Source organism: Coffea eugenioides, chromosome 3 (genome assembly GCF_003713205.1).
Source record: "Coffea eugenioides isolate CCC68of chromosome 3, Ceug_1.0, whole genome shotgun sequence".
NCBI classification, from domain to species: domain Eukaryota; kingdom Viridiplantae; phylum Streptophyta; class Magnoliopsida; order Gentianales; family Rubiaceae; genus Coffea; species Coffea eugenioides.
The window spans coordinates 42,383,918-42,406,149 of NC_040037.1; the positions used below are offsets into that span (position 1 = coordinate 42,383,918).

The window sequence follows — 22,232 nt, forward strand, 5'->3', positions numbered from 1 at the left end:
GGTGGAGTGAGATGCAACATATCGGAAGCAGCCACCGAAGGTCTCGAGAAAAGATTAGAGAAATATGTTATTGCCTCACCTGCTATATCAGCATCTTTATCCACCCAAACACCATTGGAATTTTTTATTCTATGTATCATTCCTTGAACCCGTCGCTGTTTCACCACCGCATGAAAATACCTTGAGTTACGATCTCCATGACGAAGCCATTCGACTCGAGCCTTTTGGCTCCAAAACTGCTCTTCAATGGATAAAGCATAGCGTAATTCCACCTAAGCCTTCCTGAGCGCAACTTGGCTCTCCTCGGTATCATCTTGATCTGCCACCTCCTCTACTAGTTGTACCGCAACTTCAGCCTTTTGAACAGCTTTGAAAATATTTCCAAAACTGTGCTTGTTCCAAGCCTGAATAGCCCTCCTCGTTGCCAATAATTTAGAGCATAAAACCCGGAAGGGAGACCCATTAACTTCTTGAACCCAGGCATTTCTAATCACCTCCAAAAGTTCTGGTTTAGTCATCCAGACATTCAAGAAACGGAAAGGCCGTGGTTTATTATCTAACCGAGATACAAACGAAATCTTCAATGGTGCGTGATCCGAAGGATGTCTCGCCAAATGAGTAACAGAAATGGCTGCGGAAAGTTCCAAACATGCCCCATTGATTAGAAGTCTGTCTAACCTCTTCTGGTGATACATAATGACTTGATCATATAGAGGTTGATTAAACATATATTACTTTGAGTTGCACTTAGACATTAACATTTGACAATTAAGTGTTAGAAACACAGAAGACAAATTCCACCCATAAAATTGAATTACACTCGTAAAATGATAATTTTTGTACATGTATGTCCACCCTTCTAACTAAAAATCCCATCCCTACTGTTGGAAAGAATAGAAGATAAATTCAAGTCAAAATATTATTAATATCTAAAACAAGCAAGAAATTCTTATGACTATGGGGACTCAATAAATTTTCTATAAAGACTCTTAAGAGAAATACTGCACATAACACCATATATACACCCCTACTGAAGTTGATAAACAAGAAACCACTAACGAAGAAAACTATCAAATAGAACACCAGTGTCTGAATAACTAAACTACTGAAACTTAACTCCAATAAAACTACTAAGTAATTTTAAAAAAACTTTGAGTTCGGTTTACTTTGCCAACAAATTCGCTTTCTTCGTTCGAAGTGTGATATTGGATAATGGATAATATTAGTATTTTTTTTAATTAAGTCCAACATTAGTAGGTCACGAAACAAGGTGATCATGGTCATCATTGATACAAGTATCCATTTTCTATTATTTTCAAATGTCATTTTATTGGAATTTTTGTTTGAAATTTTTATATGATAGATTTATCTATTAGGTGGTATCCAGGCAAACTTTGCCAACCTCTCATTCCATTTTGGGACAAGTCACCTTCCGATTTTAATTATGAAGCACGACATAGAGACAGCATCAAGAATTACAGCGGGATTGTTGGTCCTTTCCCGTGCATAATATTTAGGTCATGGCTCTCATGGGCATTTATTTAGTTACTTTAGGAATTTCGAAATGCTAGAAAATTTCCACATTATCTAGAAATAGGAGATTTGAGTTGACTTGCAAGATCCACACACATGGTCATATGATTGGCCTTCCACTTACTAATTTAGCCTGAAGCGAGACTCTCTTTCACCTTTTGGTAGTAAAAAGTTTAAGAGAAAGAGATTGTTATCCCTTTTTAGAGTAAGGCATAAGGTCACCAGCGTATTTTTAAGTGATTTTAGTGGTTTTTATAGATCGTCTATCAATTAGAAATTGAGATTGTGCCTACCAATGGGAGACTATTGACCGTATATGATATAACTAGTGATGGAGTTAGGATACTTGGATGGGAGAAATTGTTAACTTTATTTATTTATTTATGGTAAGTGAGAGGTCTTGAATCAAGGACATTTTGTTTATGATTTCTCCCATTTTACCATTCAATCCAACCTTTCCTCAAGTTTTTTATAATGCTAAAGATTCATGTCCAATGTGGCTCATCGTTATTATTCCTCATGTTTACCATGAAGATAATTTTTTTCTCGTAGATTTAACAATTTATTTTGAAAGGAAATGTTACAAAATTCAGACATAGAGGAGAGAATTTTATAATCTTCAAGAAGGAATTATGTAGATAAAGGTGAGAACTATGCAAATTTTCAGGGGATCAATGTGGGGAGCTTTACAAAATTATGAGTAGGTGGTTGGGGGAGGGGTGGGGGATGGCAAATAAGGTGATTCGATAAAATTGAGGGGAAAAGTTGAAAATTGAAAATGTTGCATGCATTTATCCCTATAAATTCAGATACCCAAGTGCCAAAGGAAACATTCAAGAGTTTATACGTTTGGATTGCCAGTATTTCAGAAAAAAATTTTACAATATTTCCTTGACACGCTTTTCAAATAAAATTTTTTTACCTTATATATATATACACACACATCACATTACTATAATATACTTTTCTACCCAAAAAAAAACTCCCAACAGCTTCAATCTGAACATAATGAAGGTGCAAGTAAATCAGCTTTTGTGGTGCTGCTCCTCGGACTGGCAATCGGTAACTAAGCCCCCCTCCCTTCCGTCTCCCCTCTCTTCTCATTCTTCACTTCAATTTATACCACACAATAGACGAATATTTAATTGCCCAAGATGAATATGATATTTAATTTCTTTATGAGTTACTGATGAATTTTGTATAATGTTCAGCTTTATCATTGCCCGATGTGAAAGCAACAGTGCTGGCCACGGAAACGTTGAAGACAAGGCCTCTAAGAAAACTGGTGGAAGTACAATTAAATGGCAATACGGCCATAGATACCTCTGCACTCGTAAATAACAACATTGGTCGGTTAGATGCGAGCGCAGAGATCAAAGCCATTTATACTTTAATCCCTGTAAACGAATTACTGATTGCTTAACTGGCTTTCGCGAGGCTAATAAATTTGTGTGATTTCGGTTGTTGATTTTTTTTTTTTTTTTTGTATGCAAATGCGAAAAAAGAAGTTGTTTACATTTGAAAGTTCATGTTATACATGATTATTGTACTCTATTTGGAGTTTTACCAATGTTTTGTTATCAAGCTCGTTACTATAAAATAATCTAATAAAAGCAAAATTTTTTATTTTCTAAATCATCCATTGATTCTTTTGTAAACATATTAGGTGGTGCATATGGAAATACACAGAATGTGTGTGATTAATGTTAAGAAATTGGCTTAATTTCTTTTAAATAGATTTCTTGTTTTGTGTGGAAATAACTAGTTTTCTAATTGGTTTTAGTTACTTGAAGTAGTAGCCAAGGAATATTCTATTTAGTCAAGAATTAGAAGTTATTTCCTATTTTATACAAGTCTAGGAATTAGAATTGGTTTCCTATTGTTATTTGAATTTTAGCCAAATATGTTCTTTGGCATACTACTACACAAGAGACACACAAGGGCACACAAGAGATGACATGTAGCCTTATACATGGGGTGAAAGAGGGTTTTTGAGAGATGATAGATGGTATACAAGGGTTGGGCTTGGGTTCTAATTGTATTCTTGTATAGAGTTTTCTTCTGATAATAAAGAACAGGTTTCTCTCCATAGATGTAAGCACAATGGTGAAGTCGAACCACTTTAAATATTGTATGTCGTTTATCTTTTATGCTTGTGGTTTGTTTCTCATTAAATTGTTGTGCACTTAATATCTTAATAGTTGTTTATTCCGCGTTTGGATCCTAATAATTAATCTCATGATTTAATATATTATGTTCATCCTAGATTTCAGATTATAACGTCGGAAGATTACACAATATTTTAGGAGTTTGACAAAATAAAATTATCAGTTACAACGGAAAACCATTGCGGATTATTCACATTAATTAATTTGAAAGTGATTATATAAGTAAAATATTGTTGAAATAACCATTTTACTAATTCACCTTTAGGCTTTTTTTTTGGCTGGATAGTTCACCTCCCGACTTTAATTATCATGCACATCTTTGTGACAGTATCAAGGATGAAAGCGGGACGAGAAATCTCTCACTTACCCATTCTTTCCACCACCTTGGCCCCTCCCCCTTCGCACATACATTGCTTTTTGAAATTCTAAGGAGAGATTACCCTCTCTAGATCATAACAATACCCCCGAGGGGGGGGGATAGAAAATTTTCACATTATTTGGCAATGAGAGATTCAATTGACTTAAAAGATCCATGTGCACACGGTCACATAAATTGCCCTTCCAGACAGACTTCTAGTTGGTTTCTAGGAAAAGATTAATAGGTTGCATTTTTATCATTTAATTTATGATTATTTTCCCATTGATTTTAGTCAAATGTTATTTTAATTGGTAGATTCTACTTATATTTGGTATTTGATACTGATTATAGGGAAGTGGAGTGAAAAGTGACAAAAGATGTGATTTTTCAAGGGTTGCTGTCAAGTCTGAAGATGTGTGATTTATTCGTGCGTGACAACTTCCCAATTTAAATTGAAGTCTTTTTCCAACATAAGTAGATTTCCATTTTGTATTAGGAAACAAGTATTTATCTTTCGTTAATTTAGGAAGTATTCCTTTCGTGGGAAAGTAAAAGTATTAGTAGGAGTAGTTTAGGAAAGAAACGTGCGGAGAAAGGATTTGGCTTTTGCTAACTTTTAGGAGTCCGTCTTTGTGTTTTGGGGAGAATCTATCTATCTAGTCCGGGACTAGAGGCGGAAACGAGGGAGGCAGTTGGCCCTTGAGGTGATTAGTCTCAGAGAAACAGAAACGAGAAGCGCCGTCCCCTGCCTTTTGTTTTCTTTTCATTGTTTTCTATTGTTGAATGCTCGCGCAACTTTTGTCAATGAAATTGCTTGGGTTTTTTCAATGGAGAGTCACTGATTCTCTTTACTAGTCGAGAAACAAAGGATTTGGTTCATCTACATTTATGAGATTTAATTTTTTTATTAATTTCTTTTATTCGTTAGTATTCGTATGTTTTTTGATTTAATTTCTCATGGGTGTTTTGTTGTTTGAATATCAGGGCCCAATATTTAATTCAACTTGAGAAACTAATGTTAGTTATAGCAGTTAAATCCATAATTTGTTTAATTGTCTTAAATTAGTGGCAACTAATGTGATTGGTTTCATATTAGGAAAACAGATGATTTAATTTAAATAGATCCTGGTAATGTGTTTATTGATTAGAACAGGCCTTTTCTAATTCCTAATGCAATCAAGGACAGTGCTACAATGCCTATAGTTATGGTAACGATATTAGGGAAACCTGCTATTATAGGTTTCTATTACCTTTAGTGACAGATCAAATCTTTTAGTGACTTTTTAAATATTATATTAAAATAATTAAAATTAACTTTAGTAAGTTTTTAATTAAAACTAGTAAGTATATGTCTGAAAGATAAGATTTAGTCAGAAATAGAAATTTACACTTTGAGTAATTTAATTTACTTATTATTTGACAAAATTTACTTATGTTTAAATTAAACTTACCAATACTGAAAGTAAAAAATGTACATATTTAAGTAAAAAAACGGTTTTGGGTTCCTGAAAACGGTTTTGGGTATCACCTTTCTCTTTAAAGTTATCTACCTTCTTCTTATTCAGTTCCCAGTTCCAATGATACGATTGAATTCCCAGGCAAAGGTTTCCACTTTGATCCACACTTTCTCTTTGTTACAATTGAATAAATCTTCTCACTTCAAAATTTTCATCTTTAGTTCACACTTTGCTTCTATCCTTTCTCATCGTTCAGTTGGGTTTGAGTGCTGCCATATGCAAACACAACAAAAGGGTTAGCGACGGTGGTAGCCAGCCAAAGAGCATATGAAAAATAGCAGTGACGAGGTTAGATCATCATGTTCTCTTGAAATCGTTTGATTATATTGCTGTAATTTATTTATATTTCATTTGTTTTATTTGTCAAGATTTTCTTGGGAAATCAAGGCTGAGAATTTGAAGATTTTATTGCAATTTTGGGGCCGAAAATGTCCGTTGAAACATCTAGGAAATGGTTGTAGTTTTGATTGTCTACGGGTAAAATATGTTTAATAGCCATGTGAAACATCTAGGAAAGGACTTGAGACTAGGCGTTTAAGTTAAATGTGATTAATTTGTGAATGCATATAAGATGTTTGGTGAAATGTCAAAGAGAAATTTGTATGTTGTGATTGCTACTCTGTGCGGGTGAGAATTACTAATATATTAGTAACTCAACATGAGCTTTATAACTTGAATTCTTCAGGCAAGAGAGGTTTCTCCCGTTTTGGAATTCTAAGTTGATACGCTTGATGGAGCATATGTTATTGAACTGAACTGATCTAGAATCATTGTTGCGAATCTGTTGTTTCTATGGAAATTTATTATCAGCCTCTTTAATTTTTTACTCCATTGTAACGTCTGCAATGCCACGGAAATTTGGCCATTATTACTCTTGTAAATCTGTGTTGCAGAAGCAATTCTTATTACCATCCTATGATACATGTAGATTTTGTAGAATCACATCTTCCCTCTTCTTCAGTCAGGAAAGGAGAGAAAATTCATAGAACAGTTTCCGACCATCAATCAATTATGGTGTTATACATACTTCATATTTTTGCATTTTTTTGTTTATTTTTCTTTTGAATGGTGTTGCATGGGGCAAACCTGCGGAATCCAGTGGTCTTTGAGCAAAGGATTGTCAAATGCTGGTTGTTGATACATATAGACACAATCAATTATATCACCGTCTTTGCTCTGTCATGAGAAAAAATTTTGAATTTCATTGTAAAGAGCCAAAGGCATTCAACATAATCAAATCTACCTACCCGCAAATTTGTGACTTTCATTGAACTAAGGATTAGATTATGCTGGTTGTTTCGATATTTTGGACATGGGAATAACTCATCTTCCTCCTAAAAAATTACTAATACGTAAACCCTTACCGGGAGAGTCAAAATAGCTTGTTAATGCCATTGCTATATCATAACGATTAGACTGGAACATAAATCTGTTGAATGGGTTGATTGGAACAAAATTCAGATGAATGGTTTATATGAGAATTGAGGTTTTCAATTAGTTTGATGATGGTTTGTAATATAGAGAGAATGGAGTTCTAATCATAAAATACCTAGAAAAGAAACGGGTTGCCAAGTCGAGAAGATAAGTAAGTTTTTAATTCAAACTAGTAAGTATATGCCTGAAAGATAAGTTTTAGTCAGAAATAGAAATTTACACTTTGAGTAATTTAATTTACTTATTATTTGACAAAATTTACTTATGTTTAAACTAAACTTACTAATACTAAAAGTAAAAAATTTACATATTTAAGTGAAAAAATCACCGGGTTTCTGAAAATGATTTTGGGTTGCTGAAAACGGTTTTGGGTTCCTGAAACACTTTCGGGTATCACCTATCTCTTTAAAGTCATCTGTCTTCTTCTTATTTAGTTCTCAATTCCAACGATACGATTGAATTCCCAGGCAAAGGTTTCCACTTTGGTCCATACTTTCTCTTGGTCCAATTGTTGTTGCTACAAAGGGACAAAAGGCAAAACAGTCCACTCACAAGCGAAAGCGAAGACGATGCAAAAATTGCAAGTAATCACCTACTCTTAAAATTGACTTATTCTACGGTTAGAATAGCTTTGCAAAACCAGATATGAATGAGCAATGCTAAATTTCATCCACTCATTGGCTTTATGTTAGAAGGCCAAAAATGTTAGTTATATATGTACACTTCATATACGCCTTTATAAATTCAATCTTATTGTTTATGGATTGTGCTTGGCAATTTTTTTCCCGCAGGTCATTTGGACATGATAGACGAAAATGTACTAAAGTGTGCACAGATGCATATGAAACTCACAATTATGATCATGTTGGGGCACCCAATAATGTTGAGAATGTAAATTTGAATCTGATAGGATCATCCGATGGCCTATTGCAATCAGATTCACAGCATGGATGCAATAAGGAATTAATGGATAGTAATTGGTTTCAGATCATTCCTCCTGGTCAGGTAATGTATAGCTTGCTTTTATTTATTTTTGTGTGAAGGCATGAAATATAATGGTGCTCTATTTGCATTTGTATAGGCATTAATGTGGGCATGCAATCCTTCATTAATCCAAAGTCATGTACAAAACACTAGCTTGTTAGGAGATGAAAAGTATTCAGGTACATTTTTCCTTCTTCACGCCTAAGTTTTATGTTATTTATTTGCTATGATTATGTGTTGTTGTGGCCTTTTTTTAATACAAATCTTGTGATGGTTTTGTAGTGAATGAACCAGATTTCAGCCAAGACCATTAAGGAATTTTATTCTTGAGAGAGTACAAATGTTTTTGCACGTCTTTGCTCAAAGCTTTTAGGATGATTTAAGTTTCTTCGAAGGTAGTTTAATGCGTTTTGATTGTAAATCTGAACATAATCTCCTTAGTTTGCAATTTCTGGTGTTTACTTGTTTTAATGTGAATAATTTCAGCTTGCTTGGAAAAAAGTTTGGTGATCAAATTTCAGATATTGTTAGCATCCAAGTGCTCTTGGGTTTGTAAACCAGAAATGTCAATCCAAACTGAAGCTTTTGATAGTGATATCAGAGCCCTTGATGCTGGTGATCAAATTCTCAAATCAAGTTACTAGCCTTTTGATTGCTTCAGATTTCTGAAGCCAAAGTCTTTGTGCTCTAAATTCAGTTCTTGGCCATGTAATCTTGTCATGTTTAGATAGCTATATCTAGTGTCCTGCCAGCTTAATTTTGATGCGTAAGTATCAATTATTAAAAGTTAGATTCATTCTGATGCTCAAAATGAGCCGTTTTCTCCTATTTTGAAATACCAATTTCATATCAAATGTCTTGTGCATGTAGATTTTGCTGTTTACTTCAAATTGGACTGGCTTACTTGATGAGCAGAACTCGAAAAGCAACTCAAATACTCATGTTATACAATACTCAGCACACGGTTTTTTAGGCTTTAAAACGTCATTAATGAAAGTTACCCATTCGGTTGTTTAGGAATGTTAGGAGATTCGTCAAATTCAAATGACGATGCCTGAAACTTGTACTTATCCCCAAATTTGTGTTGTAGTACAGTATCAAGATCTTGCACCTATTCCATTCACCTATAAAAATTATGATTATCATAAAATGACATTTTATAATAATTTACATACTATTTGCCAATTAAAAGCAAGTTTCATAAAAAATGTGCATGTAAATCCATATTGTGAATGATACGAAATATATTTGAAACTCACGAAACTTAATATATGGGTAAATTTACTATAATTTTAAAAGATTACGCTACATTAGATACGATCACTTTACCTTTTATACTTGTGACCTAGAAAATAAATTTATTAAAACACATAACATTTATAAATGATGCATACATTTATTAAAATGCTTAAAACGCAAAACATTTATGAATGAAACATACAATCATTATTATACATTTATGTTACCAACAACTACTAACTATAATATTAAGTTTCAACCATTAATAAAAAAATCTTAGCACTAGTTTAAATAAACTTCTTAATACTTGTTTCATATAAGTTTCTTTAAGTAATATAGTAAATTTATGCCACAAACTAGTAAGTTTTGATGATTAACCAAATTATTATTCTTTCAACAAGATTTACTATTAATCTATAAAAACTTACTATTACTTGAACTAAACTTACTCCCCACAAAACTAAGTTTCGAATGTAGAGTAGTAATTTAATTTTTAAAAAAAGTAACTTTCATTTTTATTTCGATTTACTTTTTGAAACATAAATAGGATAACACTTATATGACCATTTTCGATTTATTTTTTATTTACTTTTAGCGGCCATTTGATTATTTGATAGGCCTATCCACCTAAATAGGATAACACTTAAAAATAAGAAAGTAAGTTTTCCATCTAAAATAGTAAGTTAACAGTAATAAATTAGTAACTTTTATACTTCAAAATGTAAATTGGAATAAATATTAAACTTACTTTTTAAATAAATAAATTACTACTTTATATCCCAAACTTACTTTTTATAGTGTAAGTTTAATTCATGTAATAGTAAGTTTTAATACATAAATAGTAATTCTTACTGATAACATGGTAAAATTGATTAATAATCAAAATTTACTGATTTATGAGACACATGTACTATTTTACTTTAAAACATATTTCAAACTAGTGTTAGGGAATTTATTTGAAATAACGATAAGATGTTTTATTAATGATTAATTTTTAGTACCTTAGTTAGTAAGTACTCATAATATACCTGTATAATACAAGATTATAGTTAACATTTAAAAAAATTTATTTACATATTTTAAAATACTATGGAAAAAAGTTTGACTTTTCACATAATCTCGTAAAATATGTAATAAAATTTTGTCGTATTATAAGTTTTTAATTATTTTCAATTTTTGAAAAGTTTGAAAGTTTGGATAATAATAACAACAAATCTTCCTAGTTATATATAGAATATTACTTGTTTATATATCAAAATTTTTATAAATTAACACCTATGAATATAATAAGATGATAAAGTTTTAATAAATTTACATCTGAGACACAAGAAATAATAAGAGTAAAAGCCTAAACAAAATGAGAAATAATATAATAACAAAAATTATAAATTTAGTATAACAATTAATATAAGAAAATTAAATTAAATTTAGAAGGTAAATTAAATAACAATGTCAAGGTTAGAGGTCATGGTAAATGTTACAAATTTTAGGAGAAATTATGTACTGTAAAAATGGTTTAATAATTTTCTATTAAGCATAACTATTGCATACAAAAGGAAAAGATATTTGATTTTATTTTGCTTTGATTAGAAGAACTTGTACTAGTAATAAAAGAAATTTCAATTCAACAATCAACGTGTACATGATTACAGTAATTTTTTAGTCATTTAGACTAATATGTGTCATAAAGTAGTCAGATTTAGTCGTTTGTGAATTCATAATTTTAACAGTTTACATAAAATTCATCTATTAAAAATTATGATTATTATAAAATGCCCTTTTATAATAATTTACTTACCATTTGCCAATAAAAAAAGAGTTTGATAGAAAACATATGGATACAAATCCATAATGTAAATGATACAAAGTATGTTTGAAAGTCACAAAACTTAACATATGGGTAATTTTACTATAATTTTCAAAGATTATTCTATGTTAATACAACTTTAATTTTTATACTTGTGACCCAGAAAATAAATTTATTAAGATTTTACCATTTTATTAAATTCATAGGCATTAATATATGAAAATTGCGTACCATTTTATTATATTCATCGGTGTCCATATATGGAAATTGTGATGTATAGATAAGTGCAATTCTATATATAACTCAAAAGATTTTTTTTTACTGTCATCCAAACTTTTTAACCTTTTACAAATTCAAAAATAATTCAAAATTTATAATATGACAAATTATTCTTACATATTTTATAAGGTCATATGCAAAAAAAAAGTTTTCATAGTTTATTTAAAATGCTTAAAACATATAACATTTATAAATGATACGTACAATTGTGTATCATATATTTACATTACGTGTAATTACTAACTATAATACTAAGTTTCAATTATTAATAAAAAATCTTAGCATTATTTCAAATAAACTTCCTAATACTTGTTCCATATAAGTTTCTTTAAGTAAAATAGTAAATTTATGCCATAAACTAGTAAGTTTTGATGATTAACCCAAATTTACTATTCTATCAACAATATTTACTATTAGTCTATAAAAACTTACTATTATTTGAACTAAACTTACTCTCCAAAAAGTAAGTTTTAGATATAGAGTAGTTATCTACTTCCAAAAAAAAAGTAAGTTCCATATTTCTTCAAATTTACTGTTTGAGACATAAAAGTTACTAATTTCTTGAGTTAACTTACTATTTTTAATGTAAAACTTACTAACCATATTTTTAGGTACTATTTTATTTAGATGACCAGTATAACAGGTTATCAAATGGTCGCTAAAAGTGTTTTTACCTGTTATATCAGGTAAAAACAGTTTCGTTATCATAACGCTCGTTACTTCAGACTTTTCCTGCAATCAAGGGATTATATTTTATTGGCGTACCTAGGGTTGTTTCTTAGTTAATGGATGTACCTTAACTATCAAGACAATAAAGAAAAGTGAGTTTTTTTTTTTTGGTGAAACCCGCTCAACGGGTGGGGATGCCAGCCCCTTCCTTTATTCATAACCAGCAATTACAATAAGTTCGAGTACACAAACTGCTTACCCCCATCACTGCACGACTACCCTTTGTCCACCTGCATACGAACATAGCAAAACTCTCGACAATCCAGATTCAGAGCCGCCTGAATCCTCCTTGGAAGTTGATCTTGCGAGCTACAAAATAACTCTGATGGAAGCCTCAACTTAGATAGCATATCAGCAGAGGAATTCTCCTCCCTAAATATATGTTGGACCGAAGCCGAAAAATGGAGAAGCAATGCTCGTATGCTTCTGATCGTGTTGCAAAGTGGCCACTTGGCTATAGTTGTTAACTTGAGCAATCGAATTAGACTTTCCGAGTCCACTTGCACCAGCAGTCGCCCTTGAATCCTTTTGAGCACCGCTGGAGTCCATACAATAGTATGGAGCTCTCTGCCGCTAGTACATCCAACTCCCCAAACTCCTTGTAGAAAGTGAAGATTAGCCTGCCATTAGAGCCACGCACCAAACCTCCCCAGTAAGCCCAACCGTGGACAGTCGAACTGGCGAATGCGTGGGTAATGTATGTGCAGTTGAAGGCTGATAAATTCAGATCGAGGCCACGTACGGAGTTGTGACGAGTTGATCCATGTACCAGTATGGGCATTTAGCATACAAAAATGAAGTTGTAGTGTGCATTCATGTACAACAGTTATGTTCATGTTCGGTGATTTACTTTTGTTTTATTGTTGTGTACTTCTATTTGTCGATGATATACTTGTAAGCAGCGCTATTGAATTTGTAAATAGTTAAAATAACTGGTGGTACAAATAATTAGTATACTGCCCCTGATCTGACAAATTCAGGATCGATGTCTTCACTATGCATACATAGTGTGGTTTTAACAAAAGAATTAATTTTTCATGTATTGATAGTATATACATTTTCATCATTAAGTGTATGACAACTAATTTGAATTTGAATTTGAGAACATTTAGAGAAAAAATAGTGAAAATTTAAAAGGGGGTGATAGCAATTCTATTTAATGAACAGGGTATAATTTTGTTAAAGGTAGTATTTTTTGGGATGGGAGTCGCACTAGAGATGTTATGTTGCTCTAGTGGCTCTGGACTCTTAATGTTATAGTTATGCAGTTGTTGTTAGATTGTCATAGACTGGATAAAATAGTGATTGGATTAGTATTGTATGAATCATAAGTAACCAAATTGAACCATTATCTAAATATTATAAGGATTCACTTTGGTTTGTGGCAAACAAATTGAAGAGCCTCAAACTTTTGCGGACCAAAATTATCTGTTTATCTCCCTATCAAATAATTCTGGCTGCTATGTGAGTTCATAATAGACCCCTGTCAGGCTTGGATGAATTGCAAAGAAAAACAGTGTAGTTTGGTAATGAGCATTAAGTCGGTTAGGATTAACTACCAAATCTGGTTGTTATAAAGGTAGGGACCACCATTAATTGTAATAACGACATTTTGAAGAAATAACAATTCCCATTCTTTCTCTCTCTTCTCAGTTTCTCTCTTCCCTCTTCTGCCTTCTCTTCTCTTCTCTATTTCCCTCTCTAATTTCACAATTCCAATACTAGATTAGCCAAATTATCTGGTGACCCTGTCAATTGGTATCAGAGCTATCGATCCTTGGAGCTTGCGTTGCAATTCAATGGCGGAAGGCACTCGATTTCGAACATTGGAGGAACAAGTGAAAAAACAGGAGTTCAAGCTTCAGGAGCTTCTAGAATCGCTGCATTCAGCTCAATCGGAGAAACAACAAATTAGGAACGAATTGAAAATGGAGCTCGGAGAAAGCAACAAGAGGATAGAAGATTTGGTCACGGGAATGGAACAGAATCTTAATAAAATTCTGGAACAAAGGTTTAACAATCTATTGATGAAAATGACACTGGGAAGAGATAAAGTGCCAGACAAGTGGTTCCAAGGGGTAAAAATTGAAAAACCTAAATTGGACTGGGAAGAATTTGGTGAATTACTGTGTAGGCGATTTATATAAAAAAATTTGTAGAGATGCGATAGACGAGTTCAATAAGCTGCAGCAAGAAGGGAGTGTGAGAGAATATCAGGAAAAGTTCGAAGAACTGAAACCCCTTATGATGACTAAGAATCGAAATCTGGAAGAAAACTATTTTGTTTCCAGTTTCATAAGTGGATTAAAAGAGGAAATCAAGCCTATGGTCAGAATGCTTAAACCTGCTACCTTGGCAGAAGCATTTGAGATTTCACAGTGGCAGGAACAGTCAATCAGGATCCAACATAGGAATACTAAGGACAGTACCAAAACTTTGGGAGAGCATAAGTTTGGAATGACAAGGAGTAATACACCAACTGCTACAGGGAGTCACTCATACAAGGTGCTTGCCAGTAGCAATTTCAAGCATTCTAAGTTCGGGAACTCTCAAGAGGAATTCAAGGACTCAAGGAAACTTTCAACACAGGAAATGCAGTATAGGAGAGCTAATGGTCTATGTTTTAAGTGTGGGGAAAAGTATGGAATAGGCCACCAGTGCAAGGTAGGCTATGCAAACTACATGCTCCTAGAGGAGGAGGAGGAATCTGCCTTTGAAGATGCAATTGGTGAACAAGATGAACAGACAAGGAACCCTGGGCAGACAATGGAGATGCCCTTACATGCATTATCTGAAGCACTAAAAAGGAAAACTATTACATTAGTAGGGATCTTGGATGGGGGGAAGTGTTAATTTTGGTGGATACTGGGAGTTCAAACAGCTGCACCAGCAGTGAATTGGTCATTGGCATGGACATTAAGTATCAATGGGTGGATCAACCATTTTCTGTTATCATGGGCAAAATGGGACTTGTGTAAATAGCAATGCTATTTGTCCTAATGTGAACTGGAGTATTAACCAACACAATTTCAGATTCAACCTTAAAGTAATGGAACTTGGGGGCTGGGACATAATATTGGGAGTGGATTGGATGACACACTTTAGCCCCATTACATTTGATTTCCATCAGCTCAGAATATCCTTACGCCATGAGAGAGATGAGATTCAACTGCATGGAAGAGCAGAAGATTGTGATCTGGATCTAATCAAGGGAAAGGATTTGAGGAGATTCATAGAGTACAAGAAATAGATGTGCATGGCAATGAGCTCAGCACATGAGAAAGGAGAAGAAGCAGAAACTATTTCCTCAGAAATAGCTGAGCTACTACAGCAGTATAAAGATGTGTTTCAGATCCCAGATGCCTTACCTCCCAGTAGGAGTGTGGACCATGAAATACCCCTCAAACCAGGAACTCAGCCATTCAAATTGAAGCCTTATAGATACACCCATTGTCATAAGGAGGAAATTGAGAAGCAGGTTACTGGAATGTTGCAGAAAGGGATAGTTAAGCACAACAATAGTCCTTTTGCTTCCCCTGTGTTGCTAGTCAAGAAAAAAGAAGGTACTTGGAGATTTTGTGTGAATTACAAAAAGCTAAACGAATTAACTGTCAAGGACAAGTTTCCAATCCCCAATGTGGATGAGCTACTGGATGACCTAACAGGTGCTGTTATCCAGCTTGATATCCAATTCGATTTTCACTATACAACCTCGGATACTACTGAACACTCTTACTCTTGCAAAACCTTCTCATAAGTATCCGATTTGATATCTGATTCAAAATTCACTATCCAACCCCCAAATGCTATCACCCAATTTGGAGATAACTTTTGTGAACGGAGCAAGATTATCCTTACTCCATCCCAACCAAAAATGATAAATTGTACCAAGTAAAATGGGACGAATTCACAAGTCCTGTCAAATTTACTGAAAAGTATTAACTATTGTCAAAATAGTCACTCAAATTTTTGTGGGAGCTCAAAATTAATTATAAATGAACTAAATAATATACAAACTATTAAGTAAAATAGACACTTGTCACGAAGCACATGGCCATATAATTAATTCCACGTCCAGTTGAGCTCATGAAACATGGTTTCGATTAATGATGAGGATTCCATTTCCAAACCATAGACATAATTTGATTGGCCACCAACCATATACCATTTGTTTAATGGAAAGTCACTCTGAACCCATCCTTGGCAGGAAATTTTGAGATTTCATGACTAAGTTTGCGAGTCCTTTCCCATGCATAACATACACAGTCTCGGCCCTCATGCGTTTTGGTTTAGTAACTTGAGGAAAATAGAAATGCTAAAGTATTTCCATATTATCTGGCAATAGGAGATTCAGTTGACTTGGAAGATCCGAGCAGATGGTCATGTAATTGCACGTCCAGTTGAGTTCATGAAACATTTTGATTAATAATACGACTGGCCACCAACTGTATACCATTTGTTTAATGGAAAATCACTCTGAACTCATCCTATAAATTCAGAAGCTAAAGTGCGAAAGAAAACATTCAAGGGTTTAGTTTGTTTGAAATCAAGCACAAAGAGCGAGCAAACATGGACGTGAAGGCTTCAAGCAGGTTCCTTTTTATGGTGCTTCTGGTCGCCCTTGCAATTGGTAATTAAGCATCTCTCACCCTTCTGATTCTTCACTTCAATTTAATTGAACCACCCACTAGACAAATAACATATAGTATGATATTCTGTTGTTGAGTTACTGATAAATTTCATACAATGCTCAACTTTATGGTTTCCTGTGATGGAAGCTACACAGGCCACTGAAACGCTGAATCCAAGAGTTGCAAGAAAACTTGGCGTCCCCTTGGTCGGGGAACTCGCTGGCCACGGGTACATCACTGGCCCCATGGTCGGGGAACTCGCTGGCTATGGGGACCTATCTGGCTAGGCCCACCTCCCTGAGGTCGGGGAACTCGCTGGCTAGGACCCCGTGGCCAGGCACCCGTGAGCGTCCTCAACAATCTCCCAGTATTGGACGGCTAACACGGATTACAACAGCGGCCACTCGGGTACCTGTGGAAAGGCCACGCAAGAAGTTGTGGCAAGTTGATGTGCAAGTCTCTGTTCTTTTTTCTCTTTTCTTTTTCTTTGTGTGCAAGAATAAAAAATTTTCTTTTACAGTTGAAGTTTCATGTATTTGTAACTATTTATCATTCATATTTCATGTTTATAATTTGGTTGACAATAAATTGTGCAGTGTAAAACTATGTTGCTGATTTTGTAAACTGTCGGTTGATGTCTGTAAACACTAGTAGTGAAGCATCTCCTGGTGATTGCAAACGCTAATAATGGCGCAAAACAAACTTGTACTATGCTCTTGATCTGATTAGTTCAGTTTTTTTTTTCAAAGTGGAAGGTTTTGAATTCAATATCTCTAATTTACAATTCTCCCTACTTTACTAACTAATCCAACCCTTCCCAATCCGATTAATTCAGTATTTTTAGCTTTCACCATGCACATATATGCTGGCTGTTATGAGATCTCTTATTAAGGAAAAAAAAATTAGTAAAATGGGTACTGTAGTAAGCTGTAGTGGTTCTATCTAATTGAAAGGGTGTTAAAGCAAAAAAGCTTCCGGTTGAAGGTAAAATCTAAACATTACAAGGGGTCAAAAATAAGTTGCAACATGCTCCTTCAATATAATAACACCATCAGAAATCTTCCACAATGGCTCCTTTTTGCCTTGCTGAACTTTGTTATTTAGTCAAACTTGATGGAGTGATTGGTATTTTCACTAAGGGTTCCAAAATCCCACACAACCTACCATATATATATATATGCACACACTAATAATAAATACCCTTCCTTACATTTATATGCTTTTCTAAATTAGTAAAGCATGTGATTATAATATCATCAAATATAATTTTTCTTATACATTAAAATTTATTTGTGAAAATTATTTTAACAAATTTCATATTTGTATATTTTCTATTTTCTATTTAATTTTATCTTCTTTAATTAATTATCCTAGAAACCATTATTTTAAAAGGAAAAAAAGTTCACAAAATGTTATATCTACAAATGAGGATTTTTAACAAATGAGGATACATTCAGTCTCTTTCAATTTAAAAAAACGGCTTTAAGGGCAATTAATTAAAGAAGATGAAAAATTAACATTTAAATAAATATTTGATCAAATATGAAATGATTTGACAAAAGTATCAATATTTTTGAATGGTATGTATAGTATTGATACTTCTAATTACTTTGCTGTTTTTTCCATGCCAAACAAATTATGATAATACCATGAAAATGGCATGATTTGTAATTATATATATGAACAATATTTAATTTTTTTAGAGTTGGATGACCTAAATTTGCACGTTAATCAAAAGTCAATTGTTTGACAATCACTGGGGTTGGCTCAGTAGCCAGGTTAGAGTTTTTAGAGTTCTTTTTAGTTCAAAATTCGAATCCTGTGTGTGACAATTGAGAATGGAAATAGTGTTGGGAGAGGTAGAAGGGCAAAATTTAAAATAAAATAAACTAAAAAATGATTGTTTGCATAAATATTGGTTGCATGCTTTACCATTATTAGTTTTCATATTACGTAAGTTGAATTTGTAATTCTTCAATATCAAATTATATGCACTGTTTCTTAAAAGTGAAGATATGTATATTCTTTGAAATTGAACTCTTTGTATTATTTTTTATGTTATTTATGTTAACAATAGAGTATAAATGATTCACCACATACAAATTTTTTTCATCTAATCGTTCTATTTTTGAAAATTGAAATTTCATTGGTGGAGATAATTGAGTTTTTCTTTTTTCTTTCCTTTGTTTCCTTTTTTTTATTTTTTTGGGAGAATCTAACTTAAAGCACAAATGATAAAGATTCTATTGTCCTAAGAGCACCTTATTTTGGTATCAATAGTAATATATTTGAAGATTTAAAAATTTAATTACGCTATGACAAATTAGTAGTTTTTAATTGAAATAAAAAAATTGAAAATAGAATGCAAAAAGACACATTGGTTTGGACTATTATATTTTTCTATTGTCTTCGTAATTCAAATTTAATTAAAGTTACAATTTTTTACTAACTGCTACAATTATTGCTATTATTAAAATACAATAAATCTAATTATTAGGGAGAATGGTGTTTTGGACAAATAAAAAACTAAGATCAAATCATGCTTATTCTGTAATGCTTAACATTTTGTCTTGTCATCAACTTTTTTTTTCTAATTCAATAGATATGATACTTCAATCATTAATTAATAAAAGAGCTAATGTGATACTTCAATCATTAATTAATAAAAGCATAATTGGAATAACAAAAAAAATCACAAGAATACTTACACGTATACTCCAAAGTACCATGACTCATGGTACTTTTTGTATAGTAATGATAATGATTGACTTTACATTACTAAAAATCTATACATCTTAATGAGGGTGTTCATTGGGCATTCATTAGACAAATGCTTTCACTATATCTCAAGCGATAGGTAAATGTAACTACCTTGGTTTCTATTGTACTCACCCTAAATTCTGATTTATTATGTTAAACGGATTACAAAACATTTGAGGTGTTTCTTAATAAACTTCATATTTGACAATATTTGGTTTACAAAAACATTTTCTTAAAATAAAAAATATATATATGCGAGATGTTATTTTTACATCTATTTGAACAATATAGAACATAAGGACATGGAAATGCCAAAAGACAAATTTGACGTGCAGCCACCTTGAAATTTACGAGCTAGAAGCTATTACTACTTTTCAATCTCACCAAAATCATCCGGGACTCATCAAGCCATTACTACTTTCCCTTCCTTTGTGCAGAAACTATCTCCAATCTTCAAAAACCGGCCCCAAAACTGCCTTTCTTCCCCTTCCTCGACCAATCAACTTCTCTAACACAGCAGTATACTAGGAAATAGGGCATTTGCAATTTAGTTTTAAGGAAACCAAAAGTTTTACAAATACTCATAGGTAGTTTGGATATATATATATATATATTTTATAGATTTGAGACATAGTCAAGGTAAGACTTCATTCGCTATGGCTGAATGATATATTGGTTGGAAAATTATCTTATTCTGTTTATTGCTATGAAAGTGAATTTCATTACGGATAGATTTTAGATTCTTTTCTGCAACGGTTGAATTGTCTTCTTATAATTCACAATTATATCATTCGAATTCTGTGTTGGTTTGACAATGACTGCAGTTGAATAAGAGGTATCAGAGTTCTTATGAATTTATGTCTCTTTAAGGCTTGGCATTTGGGGTGGGGGGGCGGGCGGTGGTGGCAGCTGGAGAGGAAGGAAGGATTCCATCTGACGGAATGTATCAGCCACACACGTTCCCTCTCAAAAATCCTTTATTGAAATAAAAAAAAGAAATTTGTTAAATTATACACAAAAATTAAATGTACAATTTTTTGCTTTTGCGGAGGGTTGGTTGGGATAGAAAGTGAAAAATGAGTTTTGGATCGATGAGTTGGGTACTTCGACTTGTTTTCAACCTTGCTGTTTAACATTTGTTTCCCTTCATCCTAACTAATTGATTACTCAGATGCTAGTAAGTGAGTTGTTAGTCCTTAATATTCTTATTTAAAATTAGTCACTACTTTGCTTTTTTATTTTTAAATTTGAATTAACGAACATGTGATTGCAAGTGACTAAATTCTGTTAATAATTAGGAAAAATCATTCAATTGTCCTTATCCTGTTATTGTCTTGTTGTTCCATTTTTTCCCCATTACTGTCTCATGACAAGTGACTAATTTATGCTATATTTGAATGATATTTTATATTATTTTTAGTCACTTTGGCAATATTGTAGGAAGAAAATGGATCATTTTAGCTATAATTGGTGTAAAATGATCTTAAGTGATTAAATGAGGTTTTTGTCACTTTTTACTCACACTTTGTCCATAATTTGTATAGGAGTTAGAAATATACTTCATTTGGATAAAATGGAAGTTGACAGCTTTGACACATCTTCGTATTTCAGCTATAACTTGAGCTACAATGATCGGATTGAGATAATTCTTGAATCATTTTGAAGATAAGAGATAGATCTACAATTCTTGTGAAGACATCAAGATCCAGTTTGAAGGTTTTCTAGGTCAAAAAGCCGAAGCTGAGACAAGGCAGTGAGCAGTCAAGGGTATTTCTATCATTTCTCCGCCTACACAAATCCAAATGAGGTGATTCTTGATGCATTGGAAAGCTAACTCAAAGGGTTACAATTTGTGTGTTTTGGTCAAGAGTTAATTCAACTTCTATTATCAAGAAAAGTTTAGTTGAAATTAATACAAAATTGGAATGCCTTGAAGATTGGATAGAAATTACTAAGAATGGCAGGGGAGCAATCCGGCCGCATTATGGCCGGATTCTGGTCAGAAATGGCTGCTCTCCACTTGCACAACTTGTTTTCTCCTCCAATAATTCACAGCTATTAATGGACGTGTGACAACAACTTTGCAGCTGTAAAAGTGATGTTTGAAGCCTCATTTCTTGACTAAATCATCTATAAATAGCCATGGACTTGCAAGATTAAAGAAAGGTAGGAGAGTGCGAGAAACACCAGAAAAATGTAGTTTCTTGGTTCTTTAGTGTAGAGTAGTGTAGGATGGTTTAGTTTTAGATAGTTTATCCTTTCTTGTATGTTAGCTACATGAAGATGAAGATGGTGATGAAGAAGGCAAGGAAAGAACTCAAGTGACAAGGGTTACTTTACCTTTTCAACTCTTCATCTTTTGTATTGAATTCTAAGTTTAGTTAATATACAAGTTTTGGATTTATATGTTTATTATGTGTCTTTAAAAGTTTATACCTTGGGTTTAGTTGAACTTTCTATGATTGTTAGTGTTTATTATTTGGCTATTTGATGCTATTATTTTGAACAAGTTATTTAGCACTTTAGCTCTTTAAATCATGATTAATTTGGTACCATTAATTGTGATTATCTAAAGATGTTGCTTCTTCAATGAAAATTGAGATTTAACACTAGTTCAAGAAGTGCTAAACCTAGGGAGTACACTCACGAGAGTAGAGGTGCACCTATGTGGTTTTAGTGATTCATTTCATGTAATTTCATAGAAGAAATGAACTTGTAGCTGATTCATAACCACGAAAGTAGGTATGGATTAGTTATAAGTATAGTTGATTTACTACGAGAGTAGGTTTCACA

At 32.9% G+C, this 22,232-nt stretch overlaps 2 protein-coding genes across 6 annotated transcripts; one reads left to right on the plus strand and one right to left on the minus strand.

Moving 5' to 3' along the window:
- Positions 1-272: 272 nt before the first annotated feature.
- Positions 273-695, minus strand: LOC113766670. The gene has a single exon (XM_027310834.1). The coding sequence runs from the start codon at positions 693-695 to the stop codon at positions 273-275; it is 423 nt and encodes a 140-aa protein (XP_027166635.1).
- Positions 696-5,776: 5,081 nt separating this feature from the next.
- Positions 5,777-8,708, plus strand: LOC113766931. 5 transcript variants are annotated; one of them, XR_003467822.1, is made up of 6 exons: positions 5,777-5,864; positions 7,478-7,594; positions 7,802-8,015; positions 8,092-8,173; positions 8,277-8,389; positions 8,481-8,708. XR_003467822.1 is itself a non-coding variant. In XM_027311089.1 (5 exons), the coding sequence occupies exons 1-5, from the start codon at positions 5,844-5,846 to the stop codon at positions 8,306-8,308; spliced, it is 462 nt and encodes a 153-aa protein (XP_027166890.1). In that variant the 5' UTR covers positions 5,777-5,843; the 3' UTR covers positions 8,309-8,708. The 5 variants fall into 5 exon arrangements, 2 of the variants coding, with proteins under 2 accessions (XP_027166890.1, XP_027166891.1); XR_003467821.1 differs by having other exon boundaries at positions 7,478-7,590; XR_003467823.1 differs by lacking the exon at positions 8,092-8,173.
- Positions 8,709-22,232: the final 13,524 nt, after the last annotated feature.